Source organism: Orbicella franksi, chromosome 6 (genome assembly GCF_964199315.1).
Source record: "Orbicella franksi chromosome 6, jaOrbFran1.1, whole genome shotgun sequence".
In the NCBI taxonomy this organism is placed as follows: Eukaryota; Metazoa; Cnidaria; class Anthozoa; order Scleractinia; family Merulinidae; genus Orbicella; species Orbicella franksi.
In genome coordinates, this window is record NC_138150.1 from 18,472,853 (window position 1) to 18,490,352 (window position 17,500).

Consider the following 17,500-nt stretch of genomic DNA (forward strand, 5'->3'; position numbering starts at 1 on the left):
TGGCTCTTTTCAGAGCCACCACAAAATTAAAAGTCTTGGTCTTCGTTTGCTCAAAGTTTTTAGAGGGAAGTGGTCATGAAGTCCGGCAAACATCAAAGGAGCAAACAAAGATGCCAAGATTTATGTTGGAAGGTTTATGACTGTGTACAATCTTTTGTTTTTCATTCATACACTATGCATGAATTACATAACCAAAATGTTTCTATTGGTTAGTTCCTCAGTACAGAGGAAACAACTCTGTGTTTTATGCACGGTCAAGGCCAAAAAAGTGAACAAAAACCTAAAGCAAACAATTTTGTCGGATTTCATAACCATTTCCCTCTATTACTATGGTTTGCTTTGATTCTTTTGTCATTGTTTTGTTGATGGAAATAATTTTCCACGATACAGATTTAAATGATATATGGCTTTTCCAAAACAAAATACCTGGATCCTTTTATCATTTGACCTTAACTCTATTTTGGCAAGGCAAACGTAAGATAAAGTAGCTGGCTACAAGCCTAGCCTTGACATCATTTTGGAATGAATTCTCCCGAGTAGTTTTGTCCAAATCATCAGCGTTTTGTCCGAAAAATTTCAAATATGTCTGAAACTGGGGGGCTGCAGCCCCACCCCATACGCCTATGCCAGGAGTCGACTAGGATAATCCACGAGGGTTGGCATGGATGCAAAGCAGTCTAACACATGCAAATAGGGTTGAATTTAAGTAACTATGACACTGATGCTGAGGGCAATGCCAAAAAAATGAATTTTTATTTTACCTACGAATTTCACAGTACTTTAAAGTCATTTAGTTTTTTTCTCCTTGTCAAAACTATCTTGAAACTGAATAAAGAACACAGCTTAAAATTTGAAATATAAATTGTGAAAATTATTATTATCTGGTTCATATTCTTCAGACAATACAGAAGTGGTCATGTTACATTGTTGTTTTGCAGAGGACGGGAAAGAAATGTACTGTGAATTATAATGCATGTGCACAGCCATTTTTTAGGGATCAAAATTACAGGGTGGGCAGACAATGTCTGGTCAAATTGGCAATTGCTCTAATAATCACAGTCGAGTGGTTGTTTTGACCAGTCACACATGTGGCTTTCAAATAAATGACCAGAAAAATATATCGCACTTTTACATAATCTGGAATAAACAGTTGAACCACCAAATGCCTCCCCATATTCAAAGACAACATAAAATTTTCACTGTTATGACACGTTTTAACGTAATTTTAATGAGTGATTTGAATTACATTTGCTTTAAACCACAATGAATGGAGCAGTAAAATCAAGCATCAAACTTACAATTTGGGAATTATACAGGTCAACCCATATAACAGCAAACTTTTAATTGTTTACCGGATTGATAGTTAAGTTGAGGTTACTATTTAGTCAAGACTTAAACATACACTCAGCTGGTATTTTTTTATTTCTTTTGAATATCTGATTAGATTGGCCGGAACCAGCCATTTCATGGCTTCTTCCACACCAAACGGAGCACCTAAGAAGGAAGCAACCAATTACACTCAACTGTGCCGTCTTTTAATTGATATTGGCTCTCAGGCCCTGAGAGATACATTTGATAACATACATGCACCAGCAAGACTTCACACAGTTTTGGCAGCAAATAGGTCTACTTTAAAAACACTGAGGAAGCAAAGAGTACTCAATGCAACACAATGGAACAAACTGTACCCTGCCATAGCTACATCAGTATCATTGGAAAACTTTGATATCACTCTTTTGATAGTTCTTCTAAAGCATATCTGTGGGTTGAAACCTCCTACAACGACACGATCATGGGACAGAGTTCCTCCTACTACAGACACAAGCCACGAGGCTGATATTGCTCGTCTGAAATGTTTCAGAAATGACATATATGGTCATGCAGAGAAGGCTTCTATATCTGATTCAGAGTTCAGTACTCAATGGCGGAACATCCGTAACACTCTGGTGAGATTAGGAGGAAAAACCTACGAAAAAAAAATTGACGGTCTTCAAGTTGAATGCATGGACCCTGAGACTGAGCAATATTATACAGAGCTCCTTAAGGAATGGAAAAAGGATGATGACAACATTAAGGACACGCTACATGAACTTGAGAATGAAGTTGGAAATATCAGCAGAAAGCTGGATGATTTTGCAACCACTAATACCTCTACAAGAGGTCAGCTTGTCAGTTCCAGATATTATATTGTACACACTGACCATCAAGAGTATTCCTTTAGGTTAGGAAATCTCAACCAACAGGAGAAAACACTATACCCGTAACAGTGAGGAATTTCAATAAAGGCCAGGCACCTGCTGGCAAATTGAAAGGTACTAGCTCTTTTTCATTGGCAAAGTTAACAGTAACTATTTTGTTTTCTTTAAGGCACTTTAACCATTGCAATTGACGTAGACAGTGTTACCTTTGGAGATGAACAAAATGTTGATCCAAGAGAACTGGATGAAGTAAAGCAAAAACTGATGTTAGAGATGACCAAAAATTTCTTTGAGACAAAGGCAGATGGAGTGCCAGTTGAGAATATACCTCGTCGACTTTGCAGTTACCTAGAAGGAATTCTAGACTCACCAGTAGTGGCAGCCCATGAGGGTAGTTTGCTAATCACAGTTGAGTGTCGCACCCTTGAAATTCTTGAACGTCTGTGGGAAGACTATTGCTCTGGTCACCTTAATGCAGTTGTTGAGGAATGCCTTGTAACTGATGACATTCGAAGAAGATTTGGCATAGAGTTTGTCAAGTTGAAGACAACTGTTATGGAAGATGATTATTTGCAATGTAAACTTTCTCTAATGGACATAACAGGTGAGAATAATAAGGCACTAGATACACTTCCTAAATGATGACATAATCAAGTATATAAATAATAATAATAACAATAACAATGGCAATGACAATGACACTGACGATGACAGTGACAATGACAAAGACAAAGACAATGACATTATTATTATTATTATTATTATTAAGTAATCTTTATTAAAAGACAGTCGTAAGAAAATATGCATGCTGATTGGTTAAAAATTGTGTTTCTGTAACTTGATAGAAATACAGAACTAGCACTAGCTGTTGACGTAATGATGGTGTGAGCAAAGAGAATTTGAAAAGAAATAGAAAAACATATTCTCCATGTTTTTATCGAGTTATAGAAACACTCGAGAAAGTTTGGGAGAACTCAAAAAAGTTGTTGGAAACACTCGCCTGGGCTCATGTTCCCACAGCATTTCTCGTTCGCCCAAACTTCCACTCATGTTTCTATAACTGGATAGAAACAGGGCACATGTTTTCTATTTCTTAAATGTAAATAAGTTTTCTGAGGAGATTTTAATTAAGGTCTTATTATTATTAAAAATCTTTAATGAGGAAGCCTATATCTCCTGAGGTGTGGTGGCCTTAAATGGTCAGACCGTGCTGGCCTCTTGATTGAACAATCTGGGTTCGAGCCCTGGCCAGGGACATTGTGTTCTTGGGCAAGACACTTTACTCCCGGGGGGGGGGGGGAGGAGGAGGGGGGGACGGAGGGAGGCACTCCCAGATAAAGAGGATGGGGGCACTTGTCGTACCTTTTAGGGGGTAAAAACGCAGTTTTGGTACCTCCTAGGGTGTTCAGCCTCGAAAGGTCCACAGCAGGAGCTTTTGTGGTACCTTTTAGGGTATTAATGGAGCCGATATGACAGGAGATAATGTGTTGTTTTGAAATTAGTACCTGCTTAGGGGTGAAAAACATTTCAGGCCACACCCACAAAACAGAATCTTGGCACCTCTTAGAAGTTCATTTCAAAATTTCTGACGAGCACCCCTGGCCTCTTTATATGGGAGTCCCCCCCTGACTTTACTCTCACAATGCCTCTCTCCAACCAGATGTATGAATGCCAGTGAATTTAATGCTGCTCATCCAGGGGAGAGTAGAAATACTCCTAGCTGCTTCATGCTACTGAAACCGCGAGATAAGCACCGGCCTAATTGCGCCACTTCGCTCATATGCAGACTTTTCCTTAACCTTTTTACTTGTATCTCCAGAGGAATGGGTTAGACTTGTTTCGCTTACCAGTGTTGAAAGACATTGGCTTATAGAAGTGACAGCAGAAGAAAGATGACTACTTGCTTAAGGTGGCCGAACACAGTTTTTGATACCTGTGTTTTATTCACCTTTTTCTCTAAAACCCTTGTTCCTTTAGATCGCCAAAAATGGCGCGATGCAAGTTAACAACACAGACATTGTTTCTGATAGGTCTGCTGACTTATGTGCCATTGCCATGGCAACATAAATAAATATAAACAGGCCTTTAAAATTGGTTTTGCTTATAATTTTTGCAATAAATCTAGTCATTAGAGTGTCTTCATCATTTGCATATAACACGATTGCAACATGGTAACGCGATATTAATAATAGTTTAGCAAAGACGGATAGTTAGTTATCCTTTGTTGAAGGATAACTGGAATATCAAGAATTTCCTTTGTTAGATTTGAATTTTTTGCGATACTCCATTTCCGTATTTTCCAAAGTGTGAGGAGAGAGAATTAGATAATTAAGTACGTTTAACATATTCGCTTTCGCTGTCGGAAAATATAGAAATCCAACATAGATATATTTGTGTTAGTTCGTTTTGCATTTCTGAGTTACAGGTTACTGTTCCAGTTCATTGACCGTAATGGACACCTGCTAGTTTGTTGTAGGATCATAACTGTAATAAGCGTTCAACTGTAATTGCTACCTGCGATAGTCTTTTGTTAAACTGTTATCTACCTGTGTTGTCTTGAAAGTTATTAATCTTGTAAACATTGAATTCTGTTTTAGCCAATCGAGCTTTCTGAAATGTATTAGATAATATTTAGTTAAGAATTTTTAATAGCTTTACCTAATCCTTTAGAATTGCGCTTTCGGCTTAAATAGTCGTGCCTTGTGAAATATTCTTTGGTTACATTCTGGCTGCATTCCGGTTATGTTCCGATTGCATTCTGGTTGTATTCGTGGATTAAAACGATATCGTTGGACCTAAGTTCTGAGTGCTGTTGACGTCTCTCAAGGTAATTCCCTGTAACAGATCCGGTACTGATCCCCGCAGCAAGAGAGTTTCCCAGGTTTTTACAGAAGTGCTTTCCCAGGCCAAAAACCTATTATCACAGTGGTTGGAGAAGCGTGGTAGTTACAGAGGAATTATCAATAGACGTTTGAAGCAGTCCAGAACGGAATCTAACCCCTTGGAGCGAACGACAAGAAAACGACGCCCAAGTAAGTGAAAAAAAAAAACAAAACAACAACAACAACAAATTTTTTTGACAGTTCATGTCGAAGTTATTCAAAAGAAAAAAGAAACCGTATAATTTGAGAAGCCAGAAGCAATTGTACGGAAGCAGTACGCCCAAGTCGAAGGTTGACGCCTGTGTGGAATGCGATTTGCCCTTCGACGAAAGTGAAATAGCCCCCGAGTTACGACGCGAACGAAGCCCCAGAAAAGGAGAAAGTTCCGGATTACCAGAAGCCCGCCCAGATAAAGCTGATAGAGTAAATGAGACGAATTTGGAACCCATTGATATCAGCGTCGAGCCCAGCTACAGAGAAAGTACCAGTCCAAGCGAACCACCCCCAGATCTCGAGAAAACCCATTGTTCGCGAGAGGAAGTTTGCGTTGAAATAGAAAAACAGGATAGCACTGATCCTGACGAATTTTGCACAAAAGAACATTTAGAAAAAGGCAGAGAAAAAGAGAGAGCAAAGGAAGACATTACGAAAGAAAACAACCTCACAGCAGGTGGCCAACAGGTACCAGTTATTAATTCACCTGCTGATATCTACAAACACTTTCCCATAAGGTTAAGCTACGAGGAAAGCCTAGAAGAGGATCCTAACGAATCAAATTTGGATTCTAGCGATAACAGCGACTCTGAAGACTATTTTAGTCATAGTGGTGAAAGAGAATCACCCCTATTTACAACAGACAAAGAAAAACTACATACTCGTGAAACTCTAGCAACAGGTACCATGCAAGCCGAAGTGTTAGAGCAATTACAGGAGCAAGTTGACTTTTTACAACAAGAACTAAGGAGTCAACAGCAAAACCATCGGGAATTTCGCCAGAGAACTATCAATGCTATGGAACAAGCTCCAATTCCGGACACATCTAGTTCACAAAGGCCCGCTCCATTTCACGGCTTCGATTCCGAAGATATTAACCGATGGCTTGACAAAGTGGAGCATTATTTAAATTTACGCCGAATACGTACAGACAGTCCCACCGCACTCGCAGAACTGATATTAAACCTCGCAGGACCCGCAGAGGATTTCTATTATTCCTTGGATGAGGGCAGAAAGGATACATTCATAGCATTGCGGGAAGCTTTGAGGGAGAGGTTCGCGAACGAAAATCAAAATTGGATCATCTGGCAAGCAATTACGACCCGTCAACAGGGACCTGTTGAGTCTATCGACACCTACCTGAATGATTTGACCAGCAAGTTTCGCAGAATAAAGATCTCGGACGAAGACAAGATGAGATATTTTGTACAAGGTTTAAGAGCTGATTTACGAGAGACTGTTCTACTAAAGCAACCTAAGAGTTTTCAAGAACCTGAGGAGATGGCTCGTCTCGCTGCCGCAGTGAAAACAACTATGAACAATTCCAATCAAACCATGGCCGCCCAGTTAAGTAACTTGACAAAAACGCTCAATACCATGGCAGCAGGTACCAGTAACACAGTAAATAATCAACAACAAGCCATGCAAGTGCAAATTGAAACATTGGCAAAGAAAATTGATAGCCTGTTGCCGACACAAGCCAAACCAGACAAGGTTGCGGCATATTCAGAACCTGGAAAAGATGAGCAGATCATGAGACTTCAGAGACTTATTCAGGAACTGACTAATGAAATGAGAAGTTTAGACCGACGTGTGGATGCACGAATTAATGGAATTGTTCAACGTGGAAGAGATGTTAGAGCCAATCCACAGAGATCAAGGGATGGAAGGCCTTTCTGTTTTTATTGTGGAGAAACTGGTCACATTCAAATTAGTTGTCCACAACGCCATTCACGCGAGCGAGGACCAGTACCCAGGTACGCACTGCCACCGCCAGGGAACACTGAACGAAATGTACCCAGGTACGCACTACCACCGCCAGGGAACTTTGAACGAAATCGTAATCCGCCGAGCTTCCAGCCACGTCAGAGAGCCTCAGGCCCTGGTCGCCAAGATCGACTAGCTGTTTTGAACGATGATTATTATGACCTACCAGAAGATTATATGGCACAAATGGGATATTATGATATTACTGGAGTCGACTATGATGACTACCCTGGCGAATGGGACGACTATTATGAATATAAACCAGAAGAAGAATATCATGGCCTAGCGGAAGAATGGAACAAAGCTTACCCAAAGAAAGGAAGTTATCAGCCACTCACTGACAACTTATGCGCTGAGGCAATTCCCGTCAATGAGATTGGAACGGTGGAACAGCTGACATCTAATCCAGAAACTTTAAAACAAACTAGTGAGGAACAAACCACAGAGGGAGAGGAATTTACTGATGATTCCGATGAATTAACCAATGTCACTTCTACGCCACAAGCTACACCTGCTGACAAACAGGATTCCTCTCTATGTGCTACTTTGGGAATGGACACCGTTGAGGACCAATTTGCAGATGCTGATGAGACTGAAGAAGTGGTAAACAATGACCAGCCCGTGCAATCAGCAGTGGGTAAAACCTTCCCGCAAAAACGAGAAACCACTGACCAATACCAGGAACCAGCCGTTATAGACGCTGTACCTACTAAAGATATTGGAGATACTCGTTTGCTACCACCAACAGCCACTCCGAGCGCCTTCAGCGATGCAGATGACGCCCGAGACGACCTAAAAGCAGTATTAAAAGCAGAGCCCACCCAGTTAAACGATGGTGCTGCCTACACAAGTCCTGTCAGTGAAACCTCAAGAGAAACTGCAGATATATTCAAAGTGGGATCAGAGACAGTGGCCACAGAGAAGCCAGCTTATCCTATAGATTCTACCACCGAAGAAACCACCTCGAGTGCAATAGAGAAGGAGAAAGTAGCATCACCAACCAGTGAACCTATAGTTCAAAATCCTGGAAGCAAACAGAAATCAGCCAGAACCAAACATGTAGCTTCTACTTCTGCAAAAGGGCCACAACCCGACCTTACAGTGGAAGTACAGATAAATGGAAAAACCACTAGATGTCTCGTGGACACAGGAGCTGCTGTTTCTGTTTTGGATGCAGACCACATGTTGGAATTGTATGATGGTCACCCTCCACCTTTAAAACCAAGTGAGTCAAGGTTGTTAAAGACAGTTAGTGGAGAGAATTTGCCTGTGCGTGGAATATTATGTACATCCATCAGCATCGCAGGTGGTAACTACCCTTGTGAGTTCAAGGTTCTAGAAGGCGTCACGTATAAGGGTGTCTTAGGAAGAGACTTCCTACGGGCTACTCGTGCCAACATCAGCTTTGACAAATACACTCTGCAGCTGAAAGATACAGCACCTGTTACTTTTTCAGAGGACCTTCTGGTACTGATTGCCCCAGTGACTTACGTCGTACCACCACGAAGTGAAACGGTGATTCCAGCCAAAATTAAAGGAGACGTTCCACCAGGAGCTATTGGTTTGATTGAATCTGTACCACGCTTAGCTGAACGCTATCACCTACAAGGAGCAGCTGCCTTAGTAAAAGTGGCCGAAGGAGAAACAGTGCCCTTTCGCCTGATCAACCCAACGAGTAAGCCAATCACCCTATACAAAGGAGCTAGTCTGGGGACATTTTCCGAAGCTAGTGGTGATCCTGACTTCTGTCCTGTCGGAGATAGCAGTCCTATGCAGCCTCCACGACAGGAACAAGACGAAGTGCCAGTTGACCTACAAAGTTCATCATTGACCCAAGAACAGCAAGAGCGCTTAAAGGCCCTGCTGAACGAATACAGAGATATTTTCGCCGTCACACCGGAGGAACTTGGTCGCACCAACCTAGTACAGCACCATATTGATACCGGAGACCATCGACCGTTACGTTCGCGTCCTTACCGCGTTCCGCATACACAGAAGGAAACTATAGAGAGCCACATTAATGATATGCTGAGCCGTGACGTCATACAGCCTTCAGCTTCGCCCTGGGCCAGTCCAGTGGTCTTGGTTCCGAAGCCCGATGGCTCTTCACGATTTTGCTGTGACTTCAGAAATCTGAACAAGATTACAAAGAAAGATTCTTACCCCCTGCCTTTGATATCCGAGAGCCTAGAAGCGTTGGGAGGAGCGAAGTTTTTCAGCAGTGTTGATTTGCTATCTGGATACTGGCAGGTGGAAATGGACCCCGCCTCTCGTGAGAAGACCGCTTTCGTCACCCATGCTGGCTTGTATGAGTTTACCACAATGCCTTTCGGTCTCTGCAACGCCCCAGGTACGTTCCAGCGCTTGATGGAATGCGTCCTTAGAGGCCTGACTTGGCAAATTGCGTTGATCTACCTTGATGACGTCCTGATATATTCCCGAACCTTCGAGGAACATTTGCAGCATCTTCGCCTGGTCTTTGATCGCTTTCGTGAAGCCGGTTTAAAACTTAAGCCAAGTAAGTGCCATTTTGGACAGACTAAGGTCAATTATCTGGGTCACGTGATCACGCCCGAGGGATTACAGCCTGACCCTGCCAAGGTCAAAGTAGTTCAGGAATACCCTGTTCCTAAAACTGTCAAAGATGTCCGAGCTTTCATGGGTCTCACCAACTACTATCGTAAGTTCATTAAAGGATGTGCCCAGATTGCCAGTCCCCTGCACGAGCTGACCAAGAAGGGAATGAAATTCGTCTGGACCGATGCTTGTCAAGACGCTTTTGACACTCTCAAGAAAGCACTGACGGAAGCACCTATCCTTGCCTACCCAGACTTCAATCTCCCCTTTATATTGGCCACCGACGCAAGCAATGACGCTATCGGTATGGTTCTAGGACAGAAACAGAATGGACGCGAGGTTGTTATCTCTTATGCTGGAAGAAAACTGAATCCTGCAGAACGCAACTACAGTGTAACAGAACGTGAAGCACTGGCAGTGGTTGACGGTGTACGACACTTCCAGACCTACCTGTATGGCCGCCAATTCACGGTATTTACAGACCATAATGCAGTTCGTTGGTTGATGAATATCAAGGAGCCAACTGGTCGATTAGCTCGATGGGCATTACTTCTCCAGCAACACGACTTCACCATTGAGCACCGCGCCGGTAATTGTAATGGAAATGCTGATGCCCTCTCCCGACGTACGTATGATCCTGTGGTTGCGGCCTACGACAAACCAGGTGTGCAGGTAGAGAGAATTTGGGAACTACAACGTAAGGATCCATCCCTAGCTGACATCATCACCTACCTTGAGACAGAAGAGCTGCCTTCCAATGGCGCTACAGCCAAAGCAATTATGCATTCCATTGACGACTACTATTTGGACCCTAGTGGACTGTTGTGTCACCTTTGGATTCCCAAAAGCCGCCGTATCCAAACACCAAAGTCCCAGTTGGTGGTACCAACCCCATTACGGCACGAGATTTTAGTTGGAGGCCACGACGATCCCTTAGCAGGACATTTGGGAGTGAACAAAACTTATGACAAACTACGTGACAAGTATTATTGGCCCAAGATGTTTGCCGATGTACAGCATTGGTGTCTGTCGTGTACGCACTGCCAAATGAAGAAAAGCCCAAAGCAGCGCAAAACCGCACCCATCCTACCTATTCCTGTAGAGGGACCATTTGACCGCGTAGCTGTCGATTGTTTGGGCCCATTTCCTGTCACGACTTCCAATAACAGGTACATTGTGGTTTTCTCCGACTACTTAACACGCTACCCAGAAGCCTTTGCCGTGCCTTCCATCGATGCACCCACGATTGCTGATCTTCTGGTCAACCAGATTATGCCACGCCATGGTGCACCCCGTACGCTGCTATCTGATAGAGGCTCCAATTTCCTCTCTAGCCTGGTGCGTGAAGTTTGTTTTCTGATGGGCACTAAGAAGGAGTTTACGTCCAGCTATCATCCTCAATGTGACGGATTAGTGGAACGTTTCAATGGTACTCTAGCGCAGAGTCTGTCCCACTATGTCAGCAGTGACCAGAAGGACTGGGACCGGTACTTGAACCCCGTGCTCTTTGGTTATCGTGTCTCCCCATCAGAAGTTACCGGAGAGTCTCCGTTCTATATGTTATATGGTAGAGAACCACGCTTACCAATGGATGTTTCTTTCTTGCCTCCGCGAGAAATTTCTGCCTCGATTGCTGAACACCGTGCCCGTGTTGTGGAGAATATAGAAATTGCCCACCGCATAGCCAAGGAGAATATTCAGCGAGCTCAACAGCGAATGAAGGACTACCATGACCTCCATGCTGTTCCTGCGAAGTACCAAGTAGGTGAACAGGTTTGGGTTTATACCCCTCGCAACCGCAAAGGCCTCTCTAAGAAATTGGCACACAATTATCATGGACCGTACAGGATAGTCAAATTTCTGTCTCCTGTTCATTGCATCCTCCATGCCTCAGATAATCGCCGTATTTCCACCACAGTCCATGTAACTCGCCTCAAGCCTTACGTGTCTCCAGACACACGGCCGATACGCCACCCCCCAGAGCTGGTTGACGAGCCATATTTGACTGAAGAAGATTTTCCAGAAGACAGTTTTTTGGTAGAACACCAGGAGGTTATCCCTGAGTCCCAGGACCCTGACCGCGCATGCATACCAGGAGCTACCTACGGCGTACCGCAGCTAGAAAATCTCCCAACAGCGCCCACAGGTTCCGTCGCGCATGCACCCCAGGCCCTTGCCAATGCAACCACTGGAATGACGACTGTAGTAACAAAGTCTGTACGCCGTCCAAGTAATGACACTCCAGAAAGAAACGTATCGCTCACCACGGATAAAACCCCAGATTCTGACGGTGATATTTATCAGGTTGAGAAGCTGCTTAAGCAACGAATGAAAGACGGTGAACATCAGTTTCTTATTAAATGGTTGGGATTTCCTCATGGTCAAAACAGTTGGGAACCTGCTTCCAATATTCTGAACAAGCACCTTATCAAGCAATTTTATGAAACGATATCGTTGGACCTAAGTTCTGAGTGCTGTTGACGTCTCTCAAGGTAATTCCCTGTAACAGATCCGGTACTGATCCCCGCAGCAAGAGAGTTTCCCAGGTTTTTACAGAAGTGCTTTCCCAGGCCAAAAACCTATTATCACAAAAGTATTCTCTTGCCAAATTTTGTGAAATTCTAGCAAATGGTTCTCGAGAAATATGGCTGGCGTATTTCCGAGAAAGCTAATCATGGCTCTCTGAGTGTCAATTTTTTTACTAACTGTGCATGCGCTGCATTTAACTGGGTTCTTTCGGTAGCAAAGAAATATCTAAGAATTGCTGGGTTCTTTGCATGATAACTTCTTTTTCTGATAGATTGTAGGTAATTACCCACCAGCATTTCGTCAGCTCATCCCGACAAAACTCCTGGTTGGAGGAGAGCGGCCCTGGGGGAATAAGGGGCCCAGTAGGAAACTCCCATATGAAAAGGACTGTTATGCTCTTCGGAAAAATACCACTTAAACAGAGTAGGCTTGATTACCAGCCGCTGTTCAGGAAAAGAGCCTGAGCTAGTAGACTGGACTTGAGAGAACGGCAGAAATTGAGCCTCAAAACGGAAATGAGAGCGTTTTGTAATCGTTATCTCTTTGAGTGCTGCGTAAAAGATACTTTGACAGCTTAAAATAGTAGCGTTTCGTCCTGAAAACCTTAAGTGAGACCAGCATCTTTGATTTGCACCCCTAAGTGAGACAATGATTATCCCTGACCTTTTCTTATGGGAGTCCCCACCCTCCGGCATAAAGGGTCTGAACCTAGCCTGGACTAGCCTGGGCTATCCTGGGCTCAAACTTGAATCTTTAACCCATTACACACTCGGCTATGGCAACCTCTCTCCTGATTAAAAGAGCAGGCCTCAAGAGAAACATTGTTGATGTAATGGGTTTGTTTCTTGTATCTTACATGTTCACTGTTAGCAGACACACAAGCAGAACATACTATTCAGCAAGGAATGCAACAAGTGGCATCTGAAAATTTCTTGGAGGCAGGGGCAGAAGAAATGGCAGCTACCATTCCTATTAAGGAACAATCTCAGAACACCCAGCCTCTGAATTTGATTCATAATGTAACACCGAGTGAGGATAGTTTAAGAATAGAAGTCAAGTGCCTAACTCTGGAAAGTCTCGAACGTCTGTGGCAAGACTATCGTTCTGGTCAGCTAAATCGCATGGCGGAAGAACTTCTAGTGACGGATGATATTAAGAGAAAATTCAATGTGGAGTCCATTACGTTGAAAACAAGTATTTCAGAAGACGATTACCTGGCCTGTAAGGAGTACCTGTCCAATAGACCAGGTAAGGCGCCTTATAGCATTTTGTGAATCTATTTAAGGTATCAGTGTACCCCAAATTTGATCATTTTTCAAAAAAAAATTTAAGCTGTGAACACGTTGTCATGAGAAGTAAATTTGCATTAAAAGATCACGTGAGAGACGCAGTGTTGTGCGATTTTCACACGTTTGTGTTTGTGTTTTAAAATTGGTCGTCGACGTGTTGCTTCGAGTGTTTTGCTTTTTTAGATTATAGATTTGAAAGCTTATGGTATATCTATTCCATATCGTCGAAGAAAAAACGCAAAAGTCCTTGTCCTTTTGCAAGTGCGAAGAAGCCTTCAAAGAGGAAAAAGCTTTCGAACTCATTCGATAAGGATCGAGCTGATGTGTTAGCTGCTAGCGACCAAGGTTCCTACTTTGAGCAGGAGAAGTTGATTGCTCTAATCATAAGTTCCTTGGCGCTTTCGTCGTTCGAAGTAGTAACTTCTTGATCTGCACGCGTACGTTCCCGGGGGTTTCCTTTCCCTTGTATACGCGAACGCTTTTTACTTTTCTTCGGCATCTCTCAACCTATTTCGTTAGATGGAATGTCAATCCACATTAGCTAGGGCATTTAAAAAATGGAAACGAAAGATTGAACGAAAATTATTTCCTTACTAACCTTGTTGCGCGAGCGGCGGAATTCAGATCTTGCAAAGGATGTTTCCCGCCAGGAGCAACATTTGAGCCCGCTTTGTAATTGATATGAGCTCTAATGTTAAAGTAGAACAAGCCTTCACTTAATCGATCAACGGGTCATTAATTTTCCCACGTTTTGTGTAATTATCTCATTACACCGGAAGAACGCCCAAAGTATATTTTCCGTCATATCTCGAAATGAAAATTTCGGCGGGTGAAGCGCACATTTTGAGTTCGTATCCGGCGAGTTTTCATCGTGTTTCGCTGAAATTTGGAGAGAACATTGCCCGATAATCAGGTAAAAAAAAAAACGGTGTCGGGGAATTTTTAGTTTTTGCTTCTTTCGAAAGTTATGACTATTTTAGTGAAGAGAATGCATGTTTTATGTACTCTCAAAGTTTAACTGCGTGTCAAAAACAAACCAGACAAGTAATCAAAATTTCCCGACACCGTTTGTTTTAGAGAAACGTGTAGCGATGTTGATCGTGTTCTCTCGCTTAAATCCGACCGGAAACGAACTTGATTAGTGAACCACTGTGCTTTGAGAAATAACGCGCTACATTTGGAAAACCTTAATTTTTTTATGTTAATGAATATACCTTCGTAATCTACAATTATTAAGCTTTCAGAAAATATATACCTTACTGGGGTTTGCGTCAAACGTCCGACCGTAAAGTGGCGCCAAAGAATGATGATCATTTGGGGTACACTGATACCTTAAATCTGGGTACTCTGATGCCTTTGGAAGAAAGTTTAATTTTGATTATACATCGAATACTGTAAAACTGCGGTGTGGCAGAGCGGTTAGGGTGCAGGTCTTGAATGGAATCTGAATATCTCTATTCCAAGGTGAGGTGCCTGTCAGGTGGGAGTCTTAACTGAGGTGTGTTTGTTTGAATCATTTGTTTCACAAACATGGCCTACAGGCTTAACGTTTAAAATGCAACCGGAATAACGCCTGTCATGTTGTTATGCTTCTAAGCAGATTATTTCATGGGTTAATTCATAGATGCTGCAAGAAATGGCCAACGAGTTGACGGTCTAAATGGCAGATCCCAGAACCCATCAGCCCAAACAGCAAACGTTCATGATGATGAAGAAGCTATAATTCCACATGCAAGTGATGATTTACAAGTTCATGGTGATAAACAAGGCGATGAAAATTCATATTAACATCGTCATAGCAACAGCCATTCCTCAGAGCCTCCGTAGGAAAAAAGGTGGCGACTAGTACATTTACCCATAACTCTAAGCGCACGAAAACCTTAACAACGTTCATAAAAACGTACAGAAACGTTATAACATCTTCAGACTTAGGCTACTCAATGTCCTTAATACAGGGAAAATATTGTAAAAATTTGGCTTTCTTTGTGACTTGTAGGCTGGTAAAATGTAGAGCCGCCATATTTTTTCCTACGGTAGATTACAGCAGAAACGTTACTGGCTAACTGCCAAAAGGAACTTCAAGAAACGATGACAGCAGCAACAGAGCAACATACTAAAAAGATCAACGAGGTTTGTGCTCTTCTAAAGCGTCTATGCCTATCAAAGCACTTACGTTTGGATAAGAAAGAGGAGCTAGAGCTACACAAGGATGAATTTCAACGCTTTGAATCTCAGATAGTTTCTTGTCTGCTTGACCAAAGATGTCAGTCGTTGTCAAGTGTAAGGCGTACAATCAAGGAAATGGGGTCCGCTGTTGGTAGAGAATGCCACAGGCTTGAGGCAGCCCATCCAATATACGAAAGAAAAACCGCAATCATTGACACTGTCAAGGAAACCCAGGTTAGTGTTGAAGCCAGACGGGAATCAGCAAAACTTGCTGTCAACAAGTTTCTTGATGACTTCATCACAAGTGACGCAGATTCGGCTTCGGGAACCTAACAAGCCACGTGGGCTGCTGAAAGCTCTTTTTAAGAGATTTGGTGTCGATCTGAAAGGATTGCAAGATATTCCTGGTGTCCAAAAGATCCATGTTGAATTCCGCAACCACGAACTTAAGATTCAGAGTTCTGAGGAGGCTCGGGAAACAATCAACCATTGCGTGGAAGAGTGCTGCAAAACTCTTCCCCAGCAATCGTCCCTTTCAACATTGGATGATCAAACTCAGCTGACTTGTTGTATCTGCGTGTGTGATGTGGACGAGGCAGCCGACTTGTACAGACTCGCTTGTTGTGGCCATACCTTTTACAAGAGCTGTGTTATCCAGCAACTGAAATCTGAAGTGTGCATCAGAGGATTGTGAAGAGCTCTTTGTGTGGAGAGATTTGCTGTGCAGAATCTGCGGAGCGAAAAGGAGAGAAAGAAGCTTGCTGTGCTGTTAGTGCCGTAGACGAGTATTTTAAAAGGAATCCTGAAATTGTCAAGTATTGTCCAACTGCCGACTGCGGTATGGTGTACAGTGTCTCAACGGAAGGAAGACGCTTCACTTGCTGTGCACGTCAGGCCGAGATCTGCACGTCTTGCCAGGTGCAGTGGCACAACGGGCTCACTTGTGCCATGTTTAAATCAGGAAAGCAGGTAGAAGGACGTCTGGAAGAATGGATGATAAAGGACCCTAGGAAACGCTTGAACTGTCCCATATGTAAGAAGCCAGTTCAAAAGAATGAGGGATGCTATCACATGATATGCTCTGGATGTAAATCGCACATGTCTGTGCGATGCCTGGAGGTGTTTCCTGCAGCGAAAGGGGTATACAATCATCAACGGCACTGTCCGAAATAGTTTACAGCGTGATCCGATTCCTTCTCAGCAAACAAAGAGTACTTCCACTCCTACGACCTAGATGTTGGTAGCTGGGTGGTTGACTTTTCTGATTCAAGTCGACACTGGTTTCATCCCAGCAGTCGTTTATAATTGGAGTGGTGTTAAAGTTTTCCTAGCGGTTTTGTGCTGTGCCCATTTTGAGGAGATTGATAATTGAAAAAATTCGGATATAAAATCATAAAATGCTACGCTAATTACAAACCGCTACCAAGGGAATAGGGGACAGGGGAACTTCTGTCACCATGCAGGATGGAATGAGTGCTGGGGCAGACTGGGCCTAAAGTGTGTCTTACTGTGCACTCAAGCCTTGTCAGAAAGAAGCTAAACGAAACCTCCCAATTTGTTTGAATTTTCTTGTGTTCATGGATTTAATCACATTTCAGATAGGTGCTTCCATCCTTCAAAAAGACTTCAGATAAGAAAATATTAATTTCTCTGATACCGCCGTATAGCCTCGTTGGTCTGAACCTATGGAAGCAATACTGCAAACTGAATCAGGCCGGCCAGGTTGAACTGAGGTTGACACTGAGATTTTTGCTAAGCAAAAATCCGGCTGTGCCCATGACAACAGTTATTTAGCGTGCCCAATAGGCCAAGCTCTATTTATTAAAGTTCTACTGTTTAAAGTTGGCGTTGAGATTAGGGGACTAAATCGAAAACAAAA

General features: G+C 42.9%; 2 protein-coding genes across 3 annotated transcripts in view; both read left to right on the forward strand.

Annotated features, from left to right (window-relative positions):
• LOC145489892 (uncharacterized) overlaps window positions 1-15,243 on the forward strand; it is a 19,493-nt gene extending 4,250 nt beyond the window's left edge. The window contains exons 2-5 of one of the 2 annotated variants that reach the window (XM_081468970.1): window positions 1,445-2,160; window positions 2,368-2,802; window positions 13,037-13,414; window positions 15,080-15,243. In XM_081468970.1, coding sequence (XP_081325096.1) covers window positions 1,467-2,160; window positions 2,368-2,802; window positions 13,037-13,414; window positions 15,080-15,243 — 1,671 coding nt within the window. In that variant the 5' untranslated portion in view covers window positions 1,445-1,466. The remainder of the gene's footprint in view (window positions 1-1,444; window positions 2,161-2,367; window positions 2,803-13,036; window positions 13,415-15,079) is intronic. The other variant, XM_081468971.1, reaches the window with a different exon arrangement.
• LOC145489361 (uncharacterized) lies at window positions 4,788-12,118 on the forward strand. Its single transcript, XM_081468326.1, has 2 exons — window positions 4,788-7,050; window positions 7,096-12,118. Exons 1-2 carry the CDS (start codon window positions 5,285-5,287, stop codon window positions 12,116-12,118), a joined length of 6,789 nt encoding a protein of 2,262 aa, XP_081324452.1. The 5' UTR covers window positions 4,788-5,284.
• Window positions 15,244-17,500: the final 2,257 nt, after the last annotated feature.

Coding starts and splice junctions, on each gene's coding strand:
- LOC145489361 (XM_081468326.1), top strand. CDS start 5,285: ATGTCGAAGTTATTCAAAAGAAAAAAGAAACCGTATAATTTGAGAAGC. Junction 7,051..7,095: donor GAGCGAGGACCAGTACCCAG/GTACGCACTGCC, acceptor AAATGTACCCAG/GTACGCACTACCACCGCCAG.